General features: G+C 41.5%; 1 protein-coding gene across 3 annotated transcripts in view; it reads right to left on the minus strand.

Annotated features, from left to right (window-relative positions):
* FIG4 (FIG4 phosphoinositide 5-phosphatase) overlaps window positions 1-25,129 on the minus strand; it is a 613,672-nt gene that overhangs the window by 352,972 nt on the left and 235,571 nt on the right. For all 3 annotated transcript variants that reach the window (XM_077289568.1, XM_077289569.1, XM_077289567.1), the window contains one exon: window positions 23,040-23,137. In XM_077289568.1, coding sequence (XP_077145683.1) covers window positions 23,040-23,137 — 98 coding nt within the window. The remainder of the gene's footprint in view (window positions 1-23,039; window positions 23,138-25,129) is intronic.

A 25,129-nucleotide genomic window follows, 5' to 3' on the forward strand; every position in this document is an offset into this window, starting at 1 on the left:
CGCAGGATGGGTTTTAAGGATGATTTTACATATAGACACACCCCTCCCCCTCGCTTATCCATTCGGTCATTTCTGAACAGACTATAGCCCTGCAAGTTAACAGCCCAGTCATGGCTCTCATCCAGCCATGTCTCAGATATCCCCACAATGTCATAATTATACTCCAACAACATTAATTCTAATTCCTCCATTTTGTTGGCGAGGCTTCTGCATTAGTATACATGCACTTTATGTTCCTCTCTGTACCTCTATTCTTTCTTACATTATTAACTGTTCTAACCCCACCCCCCATGCCACCGCCACCCCCAACTTCCTTATTTGTGCCCAGGTCTCTGCCTGCACTATCTTCCCCTCCTATAAAATGAATACTTTCCCCCCAATCCCTAGTTTAAACACTCCTCCAACCTTCTAGCCATTTTCTCCCCCAGCACAGCTGCACCTTCCCCATTGAGGTGCAGCTCATCCCTAGCGTACAACCTGTAGCCAACTGAGAAGCATCTGTCTTGAAAACATTTTATATCCATTTGTGAGGATGTATCACAGATTGACAACATAACATGAGCAGATAACAAGTAGAGGAAACCTGAGCCATGATTATACTCAGTCCCTTAAAAACCGTATTGTTCAACTACAACCACACACGTTATATTATCAGTATAATGATGCCATATAGCCCTTACTTATGATCCGCAACACAGAGATCAGGTACAGAATAAACAAATGGACAGACTATGGAAGGCAATTGCAGCTGCTCACTTTTTTAATGGTTATATTTATTAATATTTGCTTTACTGCCAAAAACATTAACATTTTACGAATGTTGACATCTAATGAATGCACATTGACCATTGATGCAAATGAACCCATAGATTATGTCTCACAGGAATATAAGAAACAGATTTCTCAGATTGCCCATTGAGGGCTCAAACATTTTTCAAAAGATTATTCAAACAGCTACAAGAAAAAAATAAAGGAAAATAAAAAGGAAAACAAAAAAGCAATCTAAATAGGTTGGCACTCGGACCTCCTCAAAGTTCACACATCAGATACCAGTCTCAACTAGGAGTATCTGTTATGTACCGTATATACCAAGTTTAAAAAATAATCTCAGATCTCTAAAAAATATTTCATTCATTTTTCTTTACTCAGTGAGGTATCTCCCTTGTTCATTTGCAAGACTTATAAGATAGTTTTTCCAGGAAAAGTTTAAATAGTGGACCTATGGATTGTAATCACACTGAGCTCTCCCAGACTGGTGATTTTAGTAGATTGTAACCCTAATGCCCCCCGAAAGGGCATGACTTTCTAGCAAAGTTGGCCAAATTTTCTGGGTTGTGGGATCCAGGCATGCTGAACGGGATCTAACAACTCACCAAGGGCATTTTCACAGTGAAAGAGCAAGATTTAACAAGTTCTTACTCTGAACTAAGCTTGGTCTGTTGCGTACTTTATTAAGCAATTACTGAACGATAATTTCATTGGATCAGTTACTATTCGGTAACCGAGTACCAAAGTACATGGCACCCTGGATTAGAGGAAAGAGAGAGATCTTGCTCATTCACAGCAAGAGCAGCCGTGAAGGGTTGTGGGATTGTGTTGTGGCACTGCATGCCGGGATACAAACAATTTTGCTAGGCAGTAGGGCTCTTTGGGGGTACATTAGAGCTAGTTCTAGGAGTTTTTTTCTACTGAATTATTTTCAGAAAATAATCACCAATCTAGGGATGTCCACTGTTTTATTAAATAAAAGGGCAGTCATTGATTGGTAATAGGTATTCATTAACAACTTCACAACTGTATTCACAACCCTGTACGGCCATCTATAGAAGTCAGCAGGGGAGGACCAATTTTGGAAATGCGGATTTTGAGTAAGTGATAGTAAGAGTGGCTACTTTATCTTGTAAAAGCAGCTTTCCTGATAAACTACACAGTATTTATGTCCATAAAATGGATGTTATTTGTGGAGAATGTGTCCAGAACAATCCGTCAGTCTCCTAAAATAATTTTTTAAAAACATCACATGAGAAAGCTGCTTTTCTATTAGAAGAGGGTGGTCACTCACCTGACAACCATCAGCCATCTTATTTATAGGAATGCTGGTCAGTTTTTGAGCAAATATGCACTGACAAGATAAATTGGTCAAAATCTTTGGTCAAAATCTTTAATTAGTAACTAATTCTTTTTAAATTAAATTCCAAGCATTAGAAAATTATTAATTTTGTAATATATATCATTACATTATTGTGCTTCCTTCTCTCCCAAACACTATGCAGCAGTGCTGCTTCAGTGCCCAGTTTATGCTCCTTTTGAAGCTTCTTTCAACTGCTGTTCAGCAAATTGTGCACATTATATTCAATTAAGAGTACAGGAATACCCCTAACTGTATAAGGGGATGGGCAGCAAAGATCCTTAGACAGGGAAAGCACTGAACATAGACTGTTTGAATATGGTGTACTGATCTTGAGGAGCAGCAGTTGAAAGAGGATTGTAAAATAACATCATCTGGTTATCAAAACATCACTACAGCATAATGTTTGTGAAAGAAGAAGACAAAATAAGGTAAAGAAGAATATTACAAAAATTCCTAACTTTGCAATGCCTGGAGAAAAAAAACCCCTAGTTATTCTAGAATAGTATAGAAAAAGAGATGTGAACTCCCAACAAAACTCTCTCTATGCCAAGCTTCCCATGTTCACAGGAGAAGGAGGCTCACAAGGAAATGGACAGCATGTGACTTAAATATGAGTGTCTGAGAAATAGGATCTGAATACTTATGACCATGTGTTATTTCTGTCTTTCTTTTTTATTAAATTTGCAAAAATGTGTACATTTCTGTTTTTTTTCAGTCAAGATGGGGCGCAGAGTGTAAAGTAACCCCTTCATGACCTTGGGATTTTCAGTTTTTCCGTGTTCGTTTTTCGCTCCCCTCCTTCACAGAGCCATAACTTTTTTATTTTTCCGTCAATATGGCTATGTGGGGCTTATTTTTGGCGGGTCGAGTTGTACTTTTGAACGACATCATTGGTTTTACCATGTCGTGTACTAGAAAATAGGAAAAAAATTCCAAGTGCGGTGAAATTGCACAAAAAAAGTGCAATCCCACACTTGTTTTTTGTTTGGCTTTTTAGCTAGGTTCACTAAATGCTAAAACTGACCTGCCACTATGATTCTCCAGGTCATTACGAGTTCATAGACACCAAACATGTCTAGTTTCTTTTTTATCTAGGTGGTGAGAAAAAATTTCCAAACTTCACTAAGAAAAAAAAAATTGCGTCATTTTCCGATACCCGTAGCGTCTCCATTTTTCGTGATCTGGGGTCAGGTTAGGGCTTATTTTTTGCGTGTCGAGCTGACGTTTTTAATGATACCATTTTGGTGCAGATACGTTCTTTTGATTGCCCGTTATTACATTTTAATGCAATGTCGCGGCAACCAAAATAAAGGAAATTTGGGCGATTCGAATTTTGTTCTCACTACGCTGTTTAGCGATCAGGTTAATGCTTTTTTTTATTGATAGATCGGGCGATTCTGAACGCGGCGAAACCAAATATGTGTATTTTTTATTTTTTTTATTGTTTTATTTTGAATGGGGTGAAAGGGGGGTGATTTAAACTTTTATATATTTTTTTTTCATATTTTAAACATTTTTTTTTTACTTTTGCCATGCTTCAATAGCCTCCATGGGAGACTAGAATCTGTCAGAACTTGATCGGCTCAGCTACAAAGGAGCAATCATCAGATCGCTACTATGTAGCTGAATTACAGGCTTGCTATGAGCGCCGACCACAGGGTGGCGCTCACAGCAAGCCAACATCAACAACCATAGAGGTCTCAAGGAGACCTCAGGTTGTCATGCAGACGCATCACTGACCCCCGATCATGTGACCGGGGTCGGCGATGCACTCATTTCCAGCCCGATGGCCGGAAGCGGTAGTTAGGCTACTTTCACACTAGTGTTGTTCGGCGGACGTCAAAATGCGTCGTTTTGTGAAAAAAACGCATCCTGCAAAATCTCCCGCAGGATGCGTTTTTTTCCCATAGACTTGTATTGGCGACGCATCGCGACGGATTGACACGCGTTGTGTACATCGTGCGACGGATGCGTCGGAATTTGGCGACATGTCGTCAGGAAAAAACGTTTATTGTAACGTTTTCTTGTCTGCGCCGGGAAAACGAGTCGCGACGCATCCTGCGGCATGCGTCGTTGGCTAGAATGGAACCCTATGGGCGCAGGATGCGTCGGGACACGACGTATGACGGAATGCAGCGCTGCAATAAGTTTTTTCAAACTAAGCATGCTCAGAATCAGGATTTTGTTGCCAATTGGCCAGACACAAATCTATATAAACCTGGCCTTGGGCTTCAACCCCAAATGTGCCAGTGAGACTCCTACTAGCCTGAAGAGAGCCAGCCATTCTGAAGACAGACAGCAGCCAGCATCTGCCCAGCCTGCCAGCATCTGCCCAGCCTGCCAGCATCTGTCCAGCCAGCCAGCATCCAGAGGCCTGCCAGCTATAGAACCTAGGCAGCCAGAGGCCTCACTGTGCTGCCAGAAGATTGCATCAAGCTGCAGCCTTCCAGCCAGTGTGAGTACTGCCATTTTTGCGTGCGTCTGTGTGCATGTCTGTGTGTGCGTGTGCATGTGTTTGTGTCTGTATGACGTATTGAATACAGCCAGAGCTAAACCTGAATACAGCCAGAGGCCTGTCATCGTCCTGCACCAGCCAGCGTCCTTCCAGAGTCCAGCTCCAGCATGAGGCCTGCCACTGTGAAGACAGCCAGCATCCAGCTACAGCCTGAGGCCTGCCAGCATCCAGACAGTGGGAGTCCTGCCATTTTTGCATGTGTGTGCGTGTCTGTGTGCGTCTTTGTGCTTTGGTCGGCCTGTGTGCTTTTGTGCATCTGTGTGTTTGCATAAGCCTGTGTGTGTGCATCTGTGTGTGTTTGCGTACGGCTGTGTGCTTTTGTGTTCTGTCTGCGCCTGTGTTCTGCCTGCGCCTGTGTTCTGCCTGCGCCTGTGTTCTGCCTGCGCCTGTGTTCTGCCTGCGCCTGTGTCAGGCCTGCGCCTGTGTCAGGCCTGCGCCTGTGTCCTGCCTGCGCCTGTGTCCTGCCTGCGCCTGTGTCCTGCCTGCGCCTGTGTTCTGCCTGCGCCTGTGTCATGCCTGCGCCTGTGTCATGCCTGCGCCTGTGTCATGCCTGCGCCTGTGTCATGCCTGCGCCTGTGTCATGCCTGCGCCTGTGTCATGCCTGCGCCTGTGTGCTTTTGTGCGTGTGCATTCGTTGTGCATGCACCTGTGTGCTTTCATGCATGTGTGCGTGCGTCTAGGTGATTGCGGGTGCATGCGTCCATGCAACTGGGTGAGTGCCCGGGCATTTTTTTTTATGTGATGTATTTACCAAGTATTGTGGTCTGTGCAGCATGTGGTTTCAGTGTGTGAGCGTGTCTTGCGTATTTTTTTTTTTTTTTCTTTCAAGTTTTTTTTTTGTTTTACTGTTGAAACCATTTCCAGTTGATGCACTTGTATTTAAAATAAAGAGAATTTTAGCTCCTAATTGTGATGGTAAAAAAAAGGAAATTAAAAAAGAATTAATAAAATGTTTTATATAAATGTCCGTAGTATCATTTCACAAAGGTAAATTTAAAACTGGTGTATGTACAAATGGCCACACATGCAATAGAGTTGGTTGAGGGTTTATTTTTTAATAAAAAAGGTAATTGTTAAATTTTAAAAGGTGGGGGTTTTTTTAGTAATTTTTAAAGGGATATTTTAAAATCACATATGTGGTCAATACATTTTCACATGTGTTTAGGCCTTTCAATTTTGAAAGGTTTTTTTTGGGGTGGGTGGAAAAGGTTTTACAGCTTGCACATACTATTGAAGTAGGTAATCCAGCTCAGACTGGTGTGCCTTGGGTCTATTTGTTTTTGTGTTTGTTTCTCAAAACTGTTGGTGTTGGCCTGCATGAACATTGCTCACATAATTTGAGCAGGGTGGTTATTAAATCTTTTAGATGAGTTTGGGGGGTGGGTCTAACTATGAATTTTTTATACTTACAGAGCCACCAGGGACCACAGCCACCTTTGCAAGGCAACAAGGGACCACCACGACGTGCACACACAGCAAGCCTATTTCCAGATGTAAGTTTTGAAGACCCTAAATCTGCCAATTCAATGTGTATAGCAGATTACAAGTGTATTTTTACTTACAGAGCCACCAGGGACCACAGCAAGAATGTCCTCTTCTGATAGCCCTCCTCCAGAGAGAGAGCGTGTAGCGGTCAGTTAAAAAATTTTTTTTATTTTTTTGGTGTTATATAGTTAAAATTTCTGTTAATCACTATATGCATTATGTTTTCACAGGAAGCTGAAGCAGCCGAGGGCCTCTCAGGAGGGGACGAGATGGGTGGAGAAATGCCAGGAGCTGGCGCACAGAGTGTAAGTTGTGTCGAAACAGTTGCTTCACCCATCACAGTGCACCCAAGACAAAAAAAAATCATCATACATCACTGTACACATACAACATATGCCTACATCAAAGATAACCATTTTTCTTTTGTTTTAGTCTGCTGCACATTCTGGCCAATGCCAGGAGGATCCTCCCAGCCGCTCCCAGAGTCGGCGTGGTGGTTGCCGCCGCGGTCAGCCAGCAGTGAGTAATTTTTCATTTATTTTTTTTTCTATTTGTAGTTTTTGGTTTCAGTGTATTAATTTTTTTATTTTTTTTTTATTTTCAGTCTTCACAGAGTGCTCCCGACTCAGATGGGGAGGACATTGGAATTGATGTGGACCGCCTCATTGAGGAGGTCCGCGAGCGGGAGCCACTGTGGAATATGGCTGACCGCAGGCATTCTGATACGTATGTGACCCGTCGGCTCTGGGAGGAAGTATGCCGGAACGTATTGCCGCGGTGGGAGGAACTTGCGCCAAGGCAGCAGACTCAAGAATGTAAGTATTCACTTTTCAGTAATGTTTTGAGCTGAATGGAAGGTTTTGTAATTAACCCTTTTTTAAATTTCATTCTTGTCTTCACAGGTGAAAGGGTTAGGAAGCGGTGGCGGTCACTCAGCGATCGCTTCAAGAGGGAGTTTAACGAGGAGATGCAGGCCCCGAGTGGCTCAGCACATCGGAGAAGGACTCGGTATAAATATAGCCGTGCCCTGTCCTTCCTCAGGGAAACTATGCTGAGTAGAGTGTAAGTATTCAATAGCCCATTGAATAAATCACCAATTTTACCTGTATAACTTTTGGTTTCAGTCAGGGCTTTTCCCCTATCAATATATTAATTGTTTTTTTTTCCTATTTCACAGCACCGTCTGTAGTCATCGGGCGCCTGCATCTACCGTGGACCCCGCTGGAGCGATCTCTCAGGAGTCCGCCACCGAGGGCCACGTCGGTAGACCCCACCCCTCTGACCCCTCGTCTGGCCCTTCCGGTACCTCTGCCCCATCCACTTCCACCGCCGAAAGCACTGGAGCAGCATTGCAGCCTTCGTTACTTGAAGCTGCTGGTCAAGACGTAGCGTTCCCTTTACCACACCCCTCTGATCCTGCCACCTCTAGACCACCATTAGGTTCGTGGCGGCAGCGACAGAGGGGTCCGGAAAGGAGCTATGCTCCTGAGTTATTGCATCTGAATGCAGCCTTCCAAAGCTCTTTCAAAATTTTGGGAGAGCAAGTGACTGCTGGGTTCAACATGGTGCAAGCACGCATCAGTGAAAAGAGCAGTCGCTTGGATAGGATGCATTCAGATGCAAGTCAAGCTCCAAGCAACCTTTTTTTCCAATCAATGCTCAGGAGCATGGAAAAGCTTACTCTTGACCAGCAGATGCAGGTAATGCACTACTGCCATGCTGCTCTACTGCGGGTCATGTCCCGAGCCCAAACTCCCACACCTCCCCACACAGCCACTAAAACTTTCCCAGCTCAGTCCCAATTCCCAGCCCAGTCCCAATTCCCAGCCCAGTCCCAATTCCCAGCCCAGTCCCAATTCCCAGCCCAGTCCCAATTCCCAGCCCAGTCTCAATTCCCAGCCCAGTCTCAATTCCCAGCCCAGTCTCAATTCCCAGCCCAGTCCCAATTCCCAGCCCAGTCCCAATTCCCAGCCCAGTCCCAATTCCCAGCCCAGGCCCAATACCAAACACAGTCCCAATTCCTACCCCAGGCGCAATACCAAACACAGTCCTAATTCCCATCCCGGCCCCAAATCCCAGTGTCTTCCCCAATGTTTTCTTCCTTGTCCACCTTTTCTTCCCCATTTAGTGTTCCACCTATCCCAACAACACCCGCCCCTGCTCAGCCTCCTGTTTTTCCCCCCTTCCACTACACCCCAACCCAGTAGGCTTTCCCCACCTATCGACGTGGTCCAACCTTCCAGCCCCTCCGCTAGTATCTCCACCCAACACTTTACAGATTTGTAATGTGTTGCATTTGTTGTATTTGCGGTTATATTTAAAAGAAAAAAAAAAATTACAAAAAAATGTTTTCCAAAAAAAAAATGGTTTACAAAAAAAATGGATTAAATAAAAAAAATTGTTTACAAAAAAAGGTTTACTAAAAAAATATAAGTTTACCCCAAAAAAAAAAAAAAAAAAAAAAAAAAGTATAACCAAAGAAAGGTTTACCAACAAAAAAAAAATGATTACCAAAAATTTTTTTTATAAAAAAAGTTATGACAAAATTTTATTATATTGTAGTATGTAAAATAAAATTTGGTTTGGTTTAAAAACAATTTTTTGTGAAGTGCCTTCATTTAAAAGTAAGCAAACTAAATGTACAAAAACATTACACGCAACACGTTAGAAGGTATAACATTTGGTTTATTACCCAAAATATCCCAAAGTTTTGGAAACTAATTATTAAAAGTTGGTGTAAAAAAAAAACTTTGTACAGAAACATAAATCACAGAGACATGAAAGAAAGATGTCACACAATGTTCTTTTGCCATGGAACCCTGTCCACAGGTGACACAAAATACTCTGCAAAGTGGTCCCTCATTGTGGAAACAGAACCGGCGGAACGTACATAGCTGCTGTGGTAATCCCACAGGGTGGTCTCCAAGTCCTCCTCATCCACGGAAACAGGCTCCTTTGAAAGTACATAGTTATGCAGGACCACACAGGCCTTCACAACCTCATACACTGTTTGTGTATGCAGTCTTATAGCGGTGAGAAGCACGTGCCACTTTGCAGTGAGAATGCCAAATGCACACTCCACCACTCTTCTTGCTCTTGTTAAGCGGTAATTGAAAACTCTTTGTGTTCTGGTTAAGTCTCTGCTTGAATACGGTTTTAGGAGATGTGGGGACAACTGGAAGGCCTCATCACCCACACAGACATAAGGCATAAGTGGTCCAGTTGTTCCCGGGAGTGCTCTTGCTGGTGGAAAGTCATACGTGTCTCCATACAAACATCGGCCCATCAGTGAAGTTTTGAAGACTTGGGAGTCGTTGGACCGACCATAGCCTCCAATGTCCACAGCCAGAAATTTGCAGTTGGCATCTGCAATGGCCATGAGTACGATAGAAAAGTACTTCTTGTAGTTGAAGTACTCTGAGCCTGATCCTGCCGGTTTTGCAGTACGGATGCGTTTGCCATCTACGGCACCCAAGCAGTTTGAGAAATGGCACAGTTTCTCAAACAGTTCTGCACTTGAAAGCCAGATGTCCTTTGTCGGTTGTGGAATGTACTCCATATGCAAGGTATCCCATATAGCTAGGCAGGTCACTTTTACAATTCCGGAAATAGTTGATATTCCAAGGCGGAACTGGCGGTGTAGTGAAGTCATGGATTCTCCTGTCGCCAGGAATCTGCGGAAAACAAATAAAAATGTTAGTAAAAATCAAAGACTCACATAACATTTTTAAGCAATGTACACAAATATTACATTTATTTTTTTTTTAAGTTTCGATAAATGGCACTGCGGAAGTTTTAGTTCTCTTGTAGTGCTCATTAAAAACAGCAGTTTTACATCTGTGCATTCCTATTATGCAGCAGGTGTTAAAAAAATGTGGAATGGCCCCAAACAATAAAAAAACAACATGCTGGAGAAAATGCAACGCTGTGTTTCAGCGCAGTATTTTCTGCAGCATGTTCACATAGGTTAAAACATGATTACATGGCATTAAATATGAACAATGATTAAAAAAAATATATATATTAATAAGCTTACCGCAGGGTCACCATCAGCCGCTCCGCCGGTGAAATGGAAAGCCTCATGCGTGTGTCCTGCCTTTGGATGACATCCCCAACTTGTTCCAGCAACAAATCAAAATGCTCCTGCCTCATCCGAACATAATTAAAAAATGTATCCGGGTTCTGGCGCAACTCCATGTACAGAGTAGAATAGACGCCACGGGTCATCCGCAGTGCATTAATGGGATGAATCCATAGTCTGCGACGTCGAGGTTGAAGCATCCTCCATCTTGCTGCTGCCGCCTCCTTCTCCCGAACCATTATATCCAGCCGATTCGTCTCAAAAATCACATCAGTAACTACGTTCGCAATCCTCACAAGCACTTGCTCCATCTTTGCCACTTTCTCTAAACCCTTTCAAAGATGGGCTGTAAAAACAGTCAATATATAGTTTTCCCTATTTTCCAGTAGCCAATCACATTTAGGAGACTCCCATTTTTAGGCAGGGAAACGGATCCGTCATAAAAACGGATGGTAAAAACGGACACAACGGATCCAGTTTTTCGAAGGAACCGTCTAGCGGATTTACAATGGATCCGTCGAAATACTGTATGCGTTGCGTGCGTTTTTCACTATTTTTGACGCATCCATCGATGCGTCGTAACGGCGCATTTTGATGTCCGCCGAACAACGCTAGTGTGAAAGCAGCCTTAAATGTCGCTGTCAGCGTTTGACAGCGGAATTTAACTAGTTAATAGCGGCGGGTGGATCGCGATTCCACCCGTCACTATTGTAGGCACATGTCAGCTGTACAAAACAACTGACATGTCCCGGCTTTGATGCGGGCTCACTGCCGGAGCCGGCATCAAAGCAGGGGATCTGACTTCGGACGTACTATCCCGCCTGAGGTCAGAAAGAGACTTTTTTGAATTTACCAAATGGCTGCAATGAAACAAAGAGTGAAAAATTTAAAGGGGTCTGAATACTTTCTGTACCTACTGTAACAGCTCAGGTAAGATGACTGCCCACATAAAGAAAAAAAATTGAGAAAATAAAATTATGTACAGATTTGACCTTCATAACCCTTCAATACAAGAACCACAATTGGTCTACAGAATCTACCTGGTTCCCTTAGGAATAATATCATGATGCCAACATGAACATATTCTTTATACATTACCTGCAAAACACTAATTTCTGAAACAGAAGCTGTAAAACTAAGCATTTTCAGATACATAACTATACCAATTTCAATATGCGCAGTTTTCCTACAGAATAGTGGCAATATAGTGCCTTATTAGCACTTTCCTATATTTCTTTTTGCCGCTTGGAAGTCTAACGCTAAAATGTAAATGACTGAACATTTCAAAGAATCTCGGTCCCTGGAGAAGATCCCCGCATAGACAGTTGCTATGACAATAGTAGAAGTTGTGCATGAAATTAAGACGACTAATTTCGAGATAATGCAAAATTATAAATGAGTAGGTGAGGAGGCATCCGCATTTGTGGGGTTGAAACTAATAAATCATCTCCGCGTATTTTATTTCATATTAAAGCAATCTCCAGATATTGCTATAAAACTTTATGAGCTGTCCTTCGGGATGCTGAATAAAAGAGCTATGATTTAGCAGCAATTCTTTCATTTTGCAAGCGTACAGCTCCCATACTGTTATACATTAGACACCGCATTAAATTCAGTGTGAAAACAAACATGGGGAACCAAGAGAGTCAAACGTTAGAAAAAGGAATTTTAACAAGGAACCTGAAAGTTGTTCAATTCTGCTGGAACCACAGGGCACCATGTATCAGACACCGGCTCCTGGATTATATACCTGTGTTACACTGAAACAACGCAGTGTTTCAGAGGAAAACAGAGTGAAGAGAGAGGCCGAGGTTCCTAGTCAAGAAGAAAGTCTCCATCTGCTCCTCTAGACTGACACACATAGGGGGAGACAGAGCAGTCTAGTTGAGCATGGGAAGGCTTCTGGGACTTGTCACCTTGTCCCCAGCTGCATTTCCAACTATGACTTTTTCTAGGACTCGGCACTATTTCAGAGTAAACCATAAATGTTTTGAAAGCATGAGACGGTCTTGAATACATTGTACCTTTAGTTCGGGCAGCTTTAATTAGCTGATAGATTCCCTTTAAGCTTGGGTAACGGTCAGAAAACAATACCTCCAAAGCTGCTACAAATTATACAAGCAAGATTAAAAAAGGTGCAGGTCAGAAGAATAAAAGATGGAAAAATACCCACACTCTAAAAGGTTTATCTGTAGATTCAGTGGACACCAAGTTCCATGACAATGTGATGACGTAACACAATTCCCTATTATATTTTACAAAGTGTCAGTCTAATTTTTGGATTCTAGCAATATTTGTATCAAACCACAGACACAGAATATCTATTGCACAAAAAGGACTCTGTTTTCTGTAATAGAGAAAGAAAATAAAAATCATAAAATACAGGACCAAAGCTAGTTATTGCACATTGTACACTAGGTCAGCATTGCAAAGCTCATTTCCCAGCACTGAACTAGCTTATGAACATCAGAATAAAGAATACAGACTGCTTCATGGCCAAAGGTGACTTTAAGCTCCATCGCAGCATGGATTACAATGCAAGCACATGTTTGTAAAAGTTCCTGAGCTTTCAAGACAAAAACAAACAACTTTCTGAGCACAAGCTGTCTAATAGAGCAGGAATGGGCTTAATAGGGATTCACAAATTTCAATTATTCCAGAAATGCATTAATGCTGGAATCCTGGTATTGGCAGTCTATGAAAGAGCACATTTCACCCACACGATAACAGAAGAGTTACACAAAATAAACCACTTAACAAGTCACATGTCATAGCCGGGTGATCCAGAGTCTTGCAGCCGACTCTATAAATAAACCACTTTTTCAGTGTATTGCGTCTTCCCCACTTACATTTATATATTAGTATTTCAGAATGAACTGGACATATTTTTACTATGAGCAAATTTACATTAATTCACATTTATTTCTGTTTCTATGATTGAGGATACCAAATAAACAACTAGAAGATAACACCCAAAACATTTTAACCCCTTCAAACAAGTGAAGTGCAAATACACTGCTCAAAAAAATAAAGGGAACACTTAAACAACAAAATATAACTCCAAATAAATCAAACTTCTGTGAAATCAAACTGTCCACTTAGGAAGCAACACTGTTTGACAATCAATTTCACATGCTGTTGTGCAAATGGAATACACAACAGATGGAAATTATTGTCAATTATCAAGACACACTCAATAAAGGAGTTGTTCTGCAGGTGGGGACCACAGACCACATCTCAGTACCAATGCTTTCTAGCTGATGTTTTGGTCACTTTTGAATGTTGGTTGTGCTTTCACACTTATGGTAGCAGGAGACAAACTCTACAACCCACAAAAGTGGCTCAGGTAGTGCAGCTCATTTAGGATGGCACATCAATGCGAGCTGTGGCAAGAAGGTTTGCGGTGTCTGTCAGCGTAGCATCCAGAGGCTGGAGGCGCTACCAGGAGACAGGCCAGTACACCAGGAGACGTGGATGGGGCTGTAGGAGGGCAACATCCCAGCAGCAGGACCGCTACCGCAGCCTTTGTTCATGGAGGAACAGGGGGAGCACTGCCAGAGTCCTGCAAAATGACCTCCAGCAGGCCACAAATGTGCATGTATCTGCACAAACGGTTAGAAACAGACTCCACGAGGATGAGTGCCTGAAGTCCACAGATGGGGGTTGTGCTCATAGCCCAACACCATGCAGGACGATTGTCATTTGCCACAGAACACCAGGATTGGCAAATTTGCCACTGGCGCCCTGTGCTCTTCACAGATGAAAGCAGGTTCACACTGAGCACATGTGACAGACGTGGCAGAGTCTGGAGACGCCGGGGAGAGCGATCTGCTGCCTGCAACATCCTTCAGCACGACCGATTTGGCAGTGGGTCAGGAATGGTGTGGGGTGGCATTTCTTTGGAGGGCCGCACAGCCCTTCATGTGCTTGTCAGAGGTAGCCTGACTGCCATTAGGTACAGAGATGAGATCCTCAGACCCCTTGTAAGACCATATGCTGGTGCGGTTGGCAATGGGATCCTCCTAATGCAGGACAATGCCAGACATCATGTGGCTGAATTGTTTCAGCAGTTCCTGCAAGATGAAGGCATTGAAGCTATGGACTGGCCCGCCCGTTCCCCAGACCTGAATCCGATTGAACACATCTGGGACATCATGTCGCGCACCATCCAACAACGTCACGTTGCACCACAGACTGTCCAGGAGTTGGCGGATGCCTTAGTCCAGGTCTGGGAGGAGATGCCTCAGGAGACCATCCGCCAACTCATTAGAAGCATGCCCAGGCATTGTAGGGAGGTCATACAGGCACATGGAGGCAACATACACACAACTGAACATCATTCCCTTGTCCTGAGGCATTTCCACTGAAATTGGATCAGCCTGTAATTTGATTTTCCACTTTGATTTTGAGTATCATTCCAAATCCAGACCTCCATGGGATAAAGATTTACAACTGAAATATTTCATTCATTGATATCCACGATGTGGTATTTTAGTGTTCCTTTATTTTTTTGAGCAGTGTATAATACATTCCGGGTCCTTATGTATACAAGTCCAGTGTTGACAGTGTTATACAGCTTTCACCTATTTCTAACTACAGCTAGCACTGACTGATGCAGTTTAACTCCTTAAATGCCACGATTACAATAAATTCCAAAAGAACAAGTGGTTAACAGAGGGGATAGGCCGGCGTCACACTAGAGAGAAATAGGGACGAGTGAGGGGCACAAAAACAACGCATTGCACTCAGACCAATGTTTCTCTATGGGGCAGCTCCCATCAGCCATATATTTCTCGGCCGTATTTTACGGGCTGAGAAAATCGCAGCATGCTTCGATTGTCAGTGTATTCCTCCAAAAATACAACAATGAAAGTCTATGGGTGCGAGAAAAACTCGCACACCGCACGGAACATCAGTGCGACTTGCGGGAAATACGCACCGGTGTCCTATAGAAAAGCCGGCAATTCAGTGCAGTGTACAGTAAAATCACACTGACAGGTTAAAAATAAAATAGATAAGTATATGATTAGATAGTATAGATAGATAGATAGATAGATAGATAGATAGATAGATAGATAGATAGATAGATAGATAGATAGATAGAAAAAATTGGAACAGCATCCAAAAAATACCTCAAATGTCATGCAAAGCTCTCCCAACCAGCAATCCAATGGTCCCCAACGATATAATCAAAAAAAGGAAAGCAGCACAAAAAAACTGAAAAAAAATAGTGGACTTTATTGCCTGAACGTTTCGGATGTAATATCCTTTCTCAAGCCAAGAAAGCTTGAGAAAGGATATTACATCCGAAACGTCGCTACGCCATTCAGGCAATTAAGTCCACTATTTTTTTCTGTTTTTTTGTGCTGCTTTCCTTTTTTTGATATATATATATATATATATATATATATATATATATATATATATATATATATATATATATATATATATATATATATATATATATATATATATATATATATTTATTTATTTAACACAGGGCTAGAAAGCAGAAAAGCCGGTAATTCAATTGACGGCTTTTGCTAAGTCCTTACCGAACCCGACAGGATATGAGACATGGTTTACATACAGTAAACCATTTCATATCCGTTATATTTTTACATATTCCTCACTAATAATGTTTTAAGTGTTTGTGTCTAAATTTTGGGAGCTGTAGGTGTTAAATTAAAGAATTAATTCACTGAAAAACTGGCGTGAGCTTCCACGCAATTTTCTCCACCAGAGAGGGAAAGCCAGTGACTGAGGGCAGATATTAATAGCCTAGAGAGGGACCATGATTATTGGCCTCCCGGGCTAAAAACATCTGCCCCCAGCCACCCCAGAAAAGGCGCATCTGTAAGATGCGCCTATTCTGGCACTTATCCTCTCTTCCCGCTGCCCTGTGGGATTGGCATATAGGGTAATAAAGGGTTTATGTCACCTTGCTATTGTAATGTGACATTAAGCCTGGTTAATAATGGAGAGGTGTCAATAAGACACCTATCCATTATAGAATGAAGGCTTCGCTTTGGATTGAGTGTACAATAAAGATATTAAAAACCTGTGTGTTTCATTCTTTCAGTAAAATACTTTATTCTTAATGTGTGTGTGTTATATTAACCATTTCCTACTATTGGATTAATAATGGTTAGGTGTCTTAATGACACCTCTCCATTATTAACCAGGCTTAATGTCACCTTACAATAGCAAGGTGGCATTAACTCCTTATTACCCCATATGCCAATGCCACAGGGCAGTGGGAAGAGAGGCTAACTGCCAGAATAGGCACATCTTACAGATGCGCCTTTTCTGGGGTGGCTGAAGGCAGATGTTTTCAACCGGGGGGGGACCAATAATCATGGTCCCTCTCTAGGCTATTAATATCTGTGTCTATGAGTGTATATATACAGTTAGGTCCATATATATTTGGACAGAGACAACATTTTTCTAGTTTTGGTTATAGACAATACCACAATGAATTTTAAACAAAACAATTCAGATGCAGTTGAAGTTCAGACTTTCAGCTTTCATTTGAGGGTATCCACATTAAAATCGGATGAAGGGTTTAAGAGTTTCAGCTCCTTAACATGTGCCACCCTGTTTTTAAAAGGACCAAAAGTAATTGGACAGATTCAATAATTTTAAATAAAATGTTCATTTTTAGTACTTGGTTGAAAACCCTTGGCTGGCAATGACTGCCTGAAGTCTTGAACTCATGGACATCACCAGACGCTGTGTTTCCTCCATTTTGATGCTCTGTCAGGCCTTCACTGCGGTGGTTTTCAGTTGCTGTTTGTTTGTGGGCCTTTCTGTCTGAAGTTTAGTCTTTAACAAGTGAAATGCATGCTCAATTGGGTTGAGATCAGGTGACTGACTTGGCCATTCAAGAATATTCCACTTCTTTGATTTAATTAACTCCTGGGTTGCTTTGGCTTCATGTTTTGGGTCATTGTCTATCTGTAGGATGAAACGACGACCAATCAGTTTGGCTGCATTTGGCTGGATCTGAGCACACAGTGTGGCTCTGAATACCTCAGAATTCATTCGGCTGCTTCTGTCCTGTGTCACATCATCAATAAACACTAGTGACCCAGTGCCACTGGCAGCCATGCATGCCCAAGCCATCACACTGCCTCCGCCGTGTTTTACAGATGATGTGGTATGCTTTGGATCATGAGCTGTACCACGCCTTCGCCATACATTTCTCTTTCCATCATTCTGGTAGAGGTTGATCATGGTTTCATCTGTCCAAAGAATGTTCTTCCAGAACTGTGCTGGCTTTTTTAGATGTTTTATAGCAAAGTCCAGTCTAGCCTTTTTATTCTTGATTCTTATGAGTGGCTTGCACCGTGCAGTGAACCCTCTGTATTTACTTTCATGCAGTCTTCTCTTTATGGTAGATTTGGATATTGATACGCCGACCTCCTGGAGAGTGTTGGTCACTTGGTTGGCTGTTGTGAAGGGGTTTCTCTTCACCATGGAGATTACTCTTCTATCCTCCACCACTGTTGTCTTCCGTGGACGCCCAGGTCTTTTTGCATTGATGAGTTCACCAGTGCTTTCTTTTTTTCTCAGGATGTACCAAACTGTAGATTTTGCCACTCCTAATATTGTAGCAATTTCTCGGCTTGTTTTTTTCTGTTTTCGCAGCTTAAGGATGGCTTGTTTCACCTGCATGGAAAGCTCCTTTGACCGCATGTTTACTTCACAGCAAAACCTTCCAAATGCAAGCACCACATCTCAAATCAACTCCAGGCCTTTTATCTGCTTAATTGAGAATGACATAACGAAGGGATTGCCCACACCTGTTCATGAAATAGCCTTGGAGTCAATTGTCCAATTACTTTTGGTCCCTTTAAAAACAGGGTCGCACATGTTAAGGAGCTGAAACTCCTAAACCCTTCATCCAATTTTATTGTGGATACCCTCAAATGAAAGCTGAAAGTCTGAACTTCAACTGCATCTGAATTGTTTTGTTTAAAATTCATTGTGGTAATGTCTATAACCAAAATTAGAAAAATGTTGTCTCTGTCCAAATATATATGGACCTAACTGTATATGTATATATATATATATATATATATATATATATATATATATATATATATATATATATATATATATATATATATATGTATATATATATGTATATATATATGTATATATATATATATATATATATATATATATATATACACACACACACACAGTATATATATATATATACACACAGAGTATATATATATATATATATATATATATATATATATATATATATATATGTATATATATATATATATATATATATATACACTGTATATATGTTTTCAAGAATATTTGAGCCCATGGATCAATTATATGTCCATTTTGCAAGTTGGCGAGAAAATCTCGCCATACGGATATAATACGGATGCCATATGGATAACACACGGATACTTTATGGAGAAAAAAAAATCGCATCCTCGCATTGAATACGGATGACATACGGAACACTGTTCAGGAACTTTTCTGTGTATCTCGGCCGTAAAAAACGGACCATATTTTTATACGTTAGCAAACCTAAGGCCGGCATCACACCTATTAGCCTCTTGCCCCGGCCCACACCGTCCACCCATGCCAGTTGTCATGGCAGCTGTGGCCTACCTTAAATGTTCACCATCTTTGAACTTGTACTATCATACAGCAGTCCAGCAATCATAGGTTTAACTTACTGTATATACTCGAGTATAAGCCGAGATTTTCAGCCCATTTTTTTTAGGCTTAAAGTGCCCCTCTTGACTTATACTCGAGTCATTGTACCAGGTAGGGTCGGCGGAGGAGGGGGAGCGGCAGCTGTGACATACTCGCCTGCTCCTGGCGAGGTCAATGCATCTCCGGTCTCTGGGCGCTGACAGCTTCTTCCAGCGATGAGAGGTCACATGGTACTGCTCATTACAGTAATGAATATGGACCCGACTCCACTCCCATAGGGGTGGAGCAGCATATTCATTACTGTAGTGAACGGTAACGGTGACCCTGGAAGAAGCTGTCAGTGCCCAGAGACCGGAGATGCAGGGACTGCGCCGGGAGCAGGTGAGTATAATGGGGAGGGGGAGCACTGCGCGATATTCAACTTTCCTCGTTCCGGGGGCCGCTCCGTTTTCCGCATCGTCTGCAGTGACGCTCAGGTCAGAGGGCGTGATGACGTGGTTAGTCTGCGCCCTCTGCCTGAACGTTAGTGCAGAGGACGCGAAAGACACAGCGGCGCACAGCGGCGCCGGAACGAGGATCAGTGAGTTTTGCAAGTGCCGGGGGCCTGAGCGACAAGAGGTGAGTATGTCATTTTTTTTTATTTTTTTTTTTTTTTAAATCGCAGCAACAGTATATGGGGCAAATATCTCTACGGAGCATCTTATGGAGCCATATTCAACGTTTGTGCAACACTAAATGGGGCAAATATCTCTGGAGCATCTTATGGGGCCATAATCAACATGTGTGCAGCATTATATGGGGCTAATATCTCTGTGGAGCATCTTATGGGGCCCTTATTAACCTTTATGCAGTACTGTATGGGGCAAATGTGTCTATGGAGCATCTTATGGGGCCATTATTAACCTTTGTGCAGCATTATATGGGGCATATTTTAATAGCATCTTATGGGGCCCACCATGAACTGTATGGAGCATCTTATGGGGCCCATCATGAACTGTATGGAGCATCTTATGGGGCCCATCATGAACTGTATGGAGCATTATATGGGGCTCCTGATTCAATATGGATATTCAAAAACACAACCTACTGATATCTCAATTAATTTTACTTTTATTGGTATCTATTTTTATTTTTGAAATTTACCGGTAGCTGCTGCATTTTCCACCCTAGGCTTATACTCGAGTCATTAAGTTTTCCTATTTTTTTGTGGCAAAATTAGAGGGGGGTCGGCTTATACTCGAGTATATACGGTACATAGGGTTACCAAAAATTATATCATTCCACTTTTTCTCTAATCACATAAAAAACATGTTCAGTAGTGATGAGCGAGTGTACTCGTTGCTCGGGTGACCTCCGAGTATTTGTTAGTGTTCGGAGATTAAGTTTTCATCGCTTCAGCTGAATGATTTACAGCTAACAGCCAGGCTGAGTACATGTGGGGGTTGCCTGGTTGCTAGGGAATTCCCACATGTAATCAAGCTGGCAAATAGCTGTAAATCATTCAGCTGCCGGGATGAAAACTTAATCTCCGAACACTAACAAATACTCGGAGGTCACCTCAGCGTGCTCGGGAAAACCCGTGCAACAAGTACACTTGCTCATCACTAATATTCAGTTAAAGTCTGAACTTTAAACATTGTGATTTTCATTGCAGTTTTTTCAGCCCCTCAAATAAATAGAATAAAAACAAGTCAAAACATTACACTAACCCAAAATGGTACCAATAAAAACTAGGGTTTTTTTAAAGACAAAAAACATTAAAAAAAAACTGAATACATTTAGATAATCTAAAATGATTTAACTTGCAGCATAAAGTTACTATGTCATTTTTAACGTATAGTAAATGCTGTGAAACCTAAAATGAATTGCATTTTATCACTGCTACAGCCAACAACACCATTCAGTACAATATATGGTAAAGTGAATGCTCTACTTCAAAACTACAATTCGTCTCACAAAGAAAATGCACTCATATGGATACCTTGATGGAAAAATAAAAAATAGTTATGGCTTTTGGAAAATGGAAGGAAAAAATTAAAACAGAAAAATTGAAATTGGTGGTGGTCGGAAGATGTTAAAACAAATTTGTGAAGACAAGTAGAGATTAGGGATGGGCGGACCGGATTAAGTTTAGGTTTTGGTACCAGACCCAAACTTTTTAGAAATTTCAGTCCGGGTACCAGAACGTTACCTGAATTTTCACCAGAACCGAACCCCACTGAAAATATGATTACCCAACTGGTAAGAAAAGAAAAAAATCTCTCTCCTGCGCCACCACGTACTTACGAGTACACTGCACCACACTTCAGCACAAAGTCAGTGTTCGGCAATCAGGGCTGAACAAGTTACTGTCCGATACGAACGCCGAACATTTCTGTTCGGATTCGCCCATCTCTAGTACAGACCTATGGCTCTGACCATTCATAACTTGTTAAGGGATTTCACTCTGCGATGAGCAGTAAAAGGGCAAAAGAAATGCAAAACTATCCTCTTGATGAGGTGTAAGGTGGAGAGTACCTTGGGAATTAAAGAAGGAACTGGTCACCCCATTGAAAAAAGGCCCAGCAGGAGCAATGGTATATACGAGATGAAGAGGGCTTTTGTGCTTTGATAATGATTTGGATTACTTGGTAAGAGAGGCTTGAGGTACCAGAAACTTCTGGGTTAATCGGCAGCAATGGGATTGACTGGAATACCTTCTGCCTTAATTTCTTTGAGAAGTGTGGAAAGCAGTGGAACAAGACAAAAAATGTAGGGAAGAACAAAGTGCAACCACAGGATCGCCAGTGTGTCAGAGGCGATCACTAGTTGATTGGTGGTCCTGGATAGAAATCGAGGGAACCTACAATCTATCCTGGATGCCATCAATGTCTGATTTGCACCACTGTTGGCAAATTTGAACAAAAACATATAAGTGAAGAGACCACTTTTCCTGTAGACAGTTGCTTGTGACTGAGATGAAGTCGGGTGCCCGGCTGCCCAAAAATCTGTTCTGGTTATGTTGACTTCTCATATCACTAAGACTTTGAGTTCCACCCAAGAGAGGATCTAGAAACCTCTGATATGGCTAATTGGCTGTGCATTCTGCAGTAATAGTTGATGTACAGTATGCCACTATTGTGGCACTATCAGTCTGAAAGTGGATTGGGAGACTTCTAAGTTTGTCCTGTCATAGAGACAACCAAAAGACTCTGTGCTCCATGATGTTGATGGGCAGGAAATTCCAGCATCCCTGAACAGTGAATTAGAGAAAAGTGACTCCCAACCTAAAAGGCAGATATACTTTGTCACTACTTGCCAGTGAATGGTGGAGGGAGAACCGGCCCTGTCAAATCAGAGGAAAAAAGATACACCAGAGGAGAGAATGTCAGACCTTAAAGGACAGAATGATAAAACGATCCAGGGAGAGCGGGAGAAAAAAGTGAACTGGATGAGCCAGGTATAGAACTGAGCAAAGAGGAGGGTTTTATATAGGCAAACACCTTTACCAGTATTCTCATACGGGCAACTCAGTATCCAGAATCTGGCATGTGTGGGGTCATCGTTTTGTCTTCCGGAAGGAATTCTCTTTGTTGTGCAGTATCAAATAGCATCCCCATTAAAACAAAGAATTGAGAAGGAACGGCCTTTTGATGCTCCAGGACAAATAAAACAGAATGCCCATGATAATCTGCACAAATGCCAGATTCTAGAAGTGAGAGAGGGCATTGATGAGCATGTTGTCCATATAGGGAATGACTATGACACTTTTCCACTGACATTAAAAAGGCTATGACTATCGTGAGTACTCTGGAGCCAATGGCGAGCCACAAGGGGAAAGCAAAAAACTAAAAATGTGGGTGTTTGACTGCAAAGTTAAAAATCCCTAGCTTAGTGCCGACATTTGTATGGGAAGCATACCTCCAGTAATAAAAAGGACTGTTTACAGAGATCACATGAATGAAGAACATGACATCATAAGGGACCACCACAGGGGTAGCACTGGAGTGATGGTCGATTGAATAGGTAAGTAATGGGTTATTTTAATATTCTGACAATTCCAACTGTTGGTCAGATTTAAAAACTCCCGGACAATCCTTTTAGCTATGATTCAAATTAGATTACAATCAAGCACAATTAATTTTGTTTTCTTTTACCTTCACAAGGTTCAGAATTATAATAGGCGATCCAAATCTCTGAAGCATTTGGTCAAAGTGATAAGCAGCCACATGCGCATATGGATCTGCTTGGTCCACTGTGTGAATAAAAACATAAATGTAGTATTATTCTTAAAATGTAAATATATATATTTATATGCCTCATATTTACACATCAGACTGAAAAAAAACAAATATCATTATCCATGTCTCATACCTCTGTAGCCAATCAGAAGTATAGTAGTATAGACTGCTATTTATGGAAGTGATCCCAGGTGAAGGCTCAGCGAAACGCATGTTGGGTGTGGTTCTTTGGATTGGTGTATGTATAAAAATATGTAATCATGGTTACATAACATTTTGCTTTGTTGACAGTGTTTTGCTTCTTTTATGGCTTTTGAGGTATCCATCTTTTTTTACATTGGTTGTATTTATAACACTGATATCTACCATCTTTCCTATTGATTGTGCTTCCATTACGAACTTGTGCTTACATATGTAATTGTTTACTCAGTATGGATACTTAGCCTTTAAATTTGAACATTTTCATTATTTTAGTACACACTATATACCACTAGATTTATAATCCTATTCACCCAGCCATTTGTATTTCCATATATCTGATGTACCCATGGTTTCTTATTGTACGTATGATTGTAGCTTCAATACAAATAAAATGTAGCTATTATAAGTCTGTTTGGCATTATTTCAGTGTTATAATACTGTTAATACCTTGGGACATGCTACCTTACTAGCAATTGCATAAACAGATTGGTTTATTAATGCTAGTTTACCAAACAGAAGTTACATTCTAATCATCAGTTGAAATCTGTTACCACATCTTATCATTTTCTCTTGTACATATTTGTAGTTGGATTCTGATTCAGGTCAGCCTTCTGGCATACCATCTTCATCTGCCTAGCAAGTCTATTTTCTCGCTAGACCATACGGCTTATCTAGATTCCCTGGCAACTTAATATGATGGCAGAAATAGCTTATTGGAGACTTATTTATAAACTAAAAAGATATAATCTGAAATGAAAAATTGTATTAAAAATGTTTAGAGTATATTTTCCTTGCTCTAACATGCTATGTTTCATTCAGCTGTATCACCATTTAAAGGCATATCAGGGGGTGTACATTATAATTTCAAATCAACATACTGACAAAAGTGTGATGCATTCAGCATCCCCCATCAGCACCATGTTGTCTGTGGTTTCACTATACTAAGCTCCATTTCATCTAGAATCATTAACATTTTAGTGTTTCTATAGCCTTTTTATTCCATAGAGCCTTAACATGTTATTGTAAAACAACTTTCATTCACTTCTCCCTTAAAGAGGACATATCATTTGCCTAAATAAAACTGACTAAAATACCTTGTAAATATCCCTGCGCTCCTGTGATTCATGTGCTCATTTCCGTTTTGCACTATGTCACTCCATGGCAGAGATATTCACATTTGATGTGTGCTTTCACCCCTTTCTCCCAGATGCGATCAATCACAGCTATGTGTTGTGTCTGAGACTGTTAGATCAGCTGCTGAGCTGTGATTGGCAGCATCTGGGAAAAAGAGCTGAAAATGAACATCTTAGAGAAGACTTTGAAGAAATGCACAGTTGGTCTGCAATCAGATATTTCACATACTGCCCTCCAAAAGCAACAAATGTGAATACCTCTGCAAACGAAGCTTTCACAGTTCTCCCACATTTAAAGAGAACCTGAAAATGGATACATGATGAACAATCAGCATGTATCAGACATGGGCTGTATGATTTCAGCCTGGTATATTTGACCCTGAAATGCTGCAGGGTTTCAGACAAAAACATACTTTAAAATCTACCTGGCAAATAGAAGTACGGCAGACTAGTCGGACAGGCAGTTCGCCAGTGGCTTCTCTCCACTCGCTCTCCTGGAGTGACAGGTCTCTCCTTAAAGAAGTGCATAGAGAGAGAGCCTTCTCTCAAGTGCAGTAGGCGGGGAGAAACCACCCGGGACTCGCCTGTCTGACTAGTCTCCTGTGTGCAGGGCCACCATCAGGGCATTACTGCCCTTACTGCTGTATGGGGCTTGGTAAGCAGAAGTACTGG

This window comes from Ranitomeya variabilis, chromosome 2 (assembly GCF_051348905.1).
Source record: "Ranitomeya variabilis isolate aRanVar5 chromosome 2, aRanVar5.hap1, whole genome shotgun sequence".
NCBI lineage: Eukaryota > Metazoa > Chordata > Amphibia > Anura > Dendrobatidae > Ranitomeya > Ranitomeya variabilis.